General features: G+C 58.6%; 1 protein-coding gene across 1 annotated transcript; it reads left to right on the top strand.

Moving 5' to 3' along the window:
* Positions 1–3: 3 nt before the first annotated feature.
* On the top strand, positions 4–1,497 carry LOC122545977 (chloride intracellular channel protein 1-like; the record flags this gene model as incomplete). Its single annotated transcript, XM_043684831.1, has 3 exons — positions 4–85; positions 466–647; positions 1,112–1,497. Coding segments are annotated over 3 exons (426 nt in total), but the record flags the coding sequence as incomplete, so codon positions are not given.
* Positions 1,498–1,865: the final 368 nt, after the last annotated feature.

Genomic DNA, 1,865 nt, shown 5'->3' on the forward strand with positions numbered 1-1,865 from the left:
AATCCGGAATCCAACACCGCAGGGAGCAACATCTTCTCCAAGTTCTCCGCCTACATCAAGAACCCCAACCCTGCCCAGAACGACAGTGAGTGGGAGAGGGGCTGCTAGGTGGTAGTGTCCGTATCTCTCTCCTGACCATACTCTCCCCTCCCCATAGTGCTGGAGAAGGGGCTGGGTGGTAGTGGCCATGTCTCTGTCCCTGACTGTACTCTCCCAGCCCCTTCTCCAACACTGCGGGGAGGGGGGAGGGTCTGCTGGGTGGTAGTGTCCTTGTCTCTGTCCTGACCATACTCGTCATAGTGCCGGAGAAGGGGCTGGGAGAGGGTCTGCTGGGTGGTAGCGTCCATGTCTCTGTCCCTGACTATACTCTCCCAGCCCCTTCTCCAACACTGCGGGGAGGGGGGAGGGTCTGCTGGGTGGTAGTGTCCATGTCTCTGTCCTGACCGTACTCCCCCCTCCCCGCAGCGCTGGAGAAGGGCCTGTTGAGGGCGTTACAGAGCCTCGATATCTTCCTGTGTACTCCCCTGCCAGAGGAGATCGATGAGAACAGTACAGAGGAACAGAGCGCCTCCTGCAGGAAGTTCCTGGATGGCAACGAGCTGACCCTTGCGGACTGTAACCTGCTGCCGAAGCTGCACATCGTCCAGGTAACCCCTGACCCCTGACCCTACGCCGGGCCATTTGGCCCATCTGCTGTCTTCCCCTGCGACCCAACTTCGCCCTCTTCCCCCTGCCTCGGCCAAAGCAGGATGTGTGTAAGACGTGGGGAGGGGGGAGAGGGGGGCACTGTTGCTTCCCAGAAACCCCTGTGGAGGGGACAGCGTGGACTCGACGGGCCGAATGGCCTGCTCCCACCCAAAGAGCGCCCCTCCCAGACCTGTCCCTGTTACCCTGTGTCTCCTGGGGAATTACAGAGGGGGGGGGTAACGGAGAATCCTCTGCCCAATGGGTGTCCAGCTGGCACCCCCCCCAGGCAGCGTGGCCCATACCCCCCCCGGCGGTCGTTGGGGGACGGCTGGTGTGGATGAGGAGGGGGTTGCGTCAGTAACATGCATGTTGGTAATGAGAGATTTGTAATCCGTCCCTCTGTCTGTCTCCTCCCTCCCCCCAGGTGGTTTGTAGGAAGTACCGAGGGTTTGAGATCCCACATCAGTTGACCGGTGTGTGCAGATACCTGAAGAATGCTTACCAATCTGAAGAATTTGCCCACACGTGCCCGAAAGACCAGGAGATTGAACTGGCTTACTCCACGGTGGCCAAGCCCCTAAAGTGAGGAGGGGTCCAGCAGCCTGGCCTTGGGTTTTACTGATGGGGGGGGGGGGGTTGGGGGGGGAAATGTGAGTGGACAGGCCAGTCCCAGTAGATCCCTTTGTCTCTAACTCCTCAGGAGCAGTGTTCCCTCACCCGCTCTTCTGTATTCTCTCTGCCCTGCGGTCTGCTCCCCCCATGCCTGGTTTTGCTCAAATAAAAAGAGATGTCTATTTATCTTTCCTCAAACCAGTGTGGATGTTTTGGGAAAAGGAGAGGGAGTGGACATGGTAATTAATACGCGGGCTGGAGAAATTCCATCTGCTCCCAGATATGGAGCATAACTCGGGTCAGCAATGGGGGTCTGTCTCTCTGTGTGTGTGTGTCTCTCTGCGTCCCTCTCCCTCCTCTGTCTGTCTGTGTCTCTCTCGCGCTCTCTCCCCCTCGCTCGCTCTCGCTCTGCCTCCTCTGTCTGAGACCTGGCCTACCTGGCGCGTTACTGTGGATGGACAGGTCTGGTGTCCCGCAGTGTCTGGGCTGACCATGATGTGATTGTAAACTGCTCCCATCTGCCTGCCCTGGACATGTCTCTGTGTATTGTAGCTGTCTCTGCCACC

This window comes from Chiloscyllium plagiosum, unplaced genomic scaffold (genome assembly GCF_004010195.1).
Source record: "Chiloscyllium plagiosum isolate BGI_BamShark_2017 unplaced genomic scaffold, ASM401019v2 scaf_83399, whole genome shotgun sequence".
In the NCBI taxonomy this organism is placed as follows: domain Eukaryota; kingdom Metazoa; phylum Chordata; class Chondrichthyes; order Orectolobiformes; family Hemiscylliidae; genus Chiloscyllium; species Chiloscyllium plagiosum.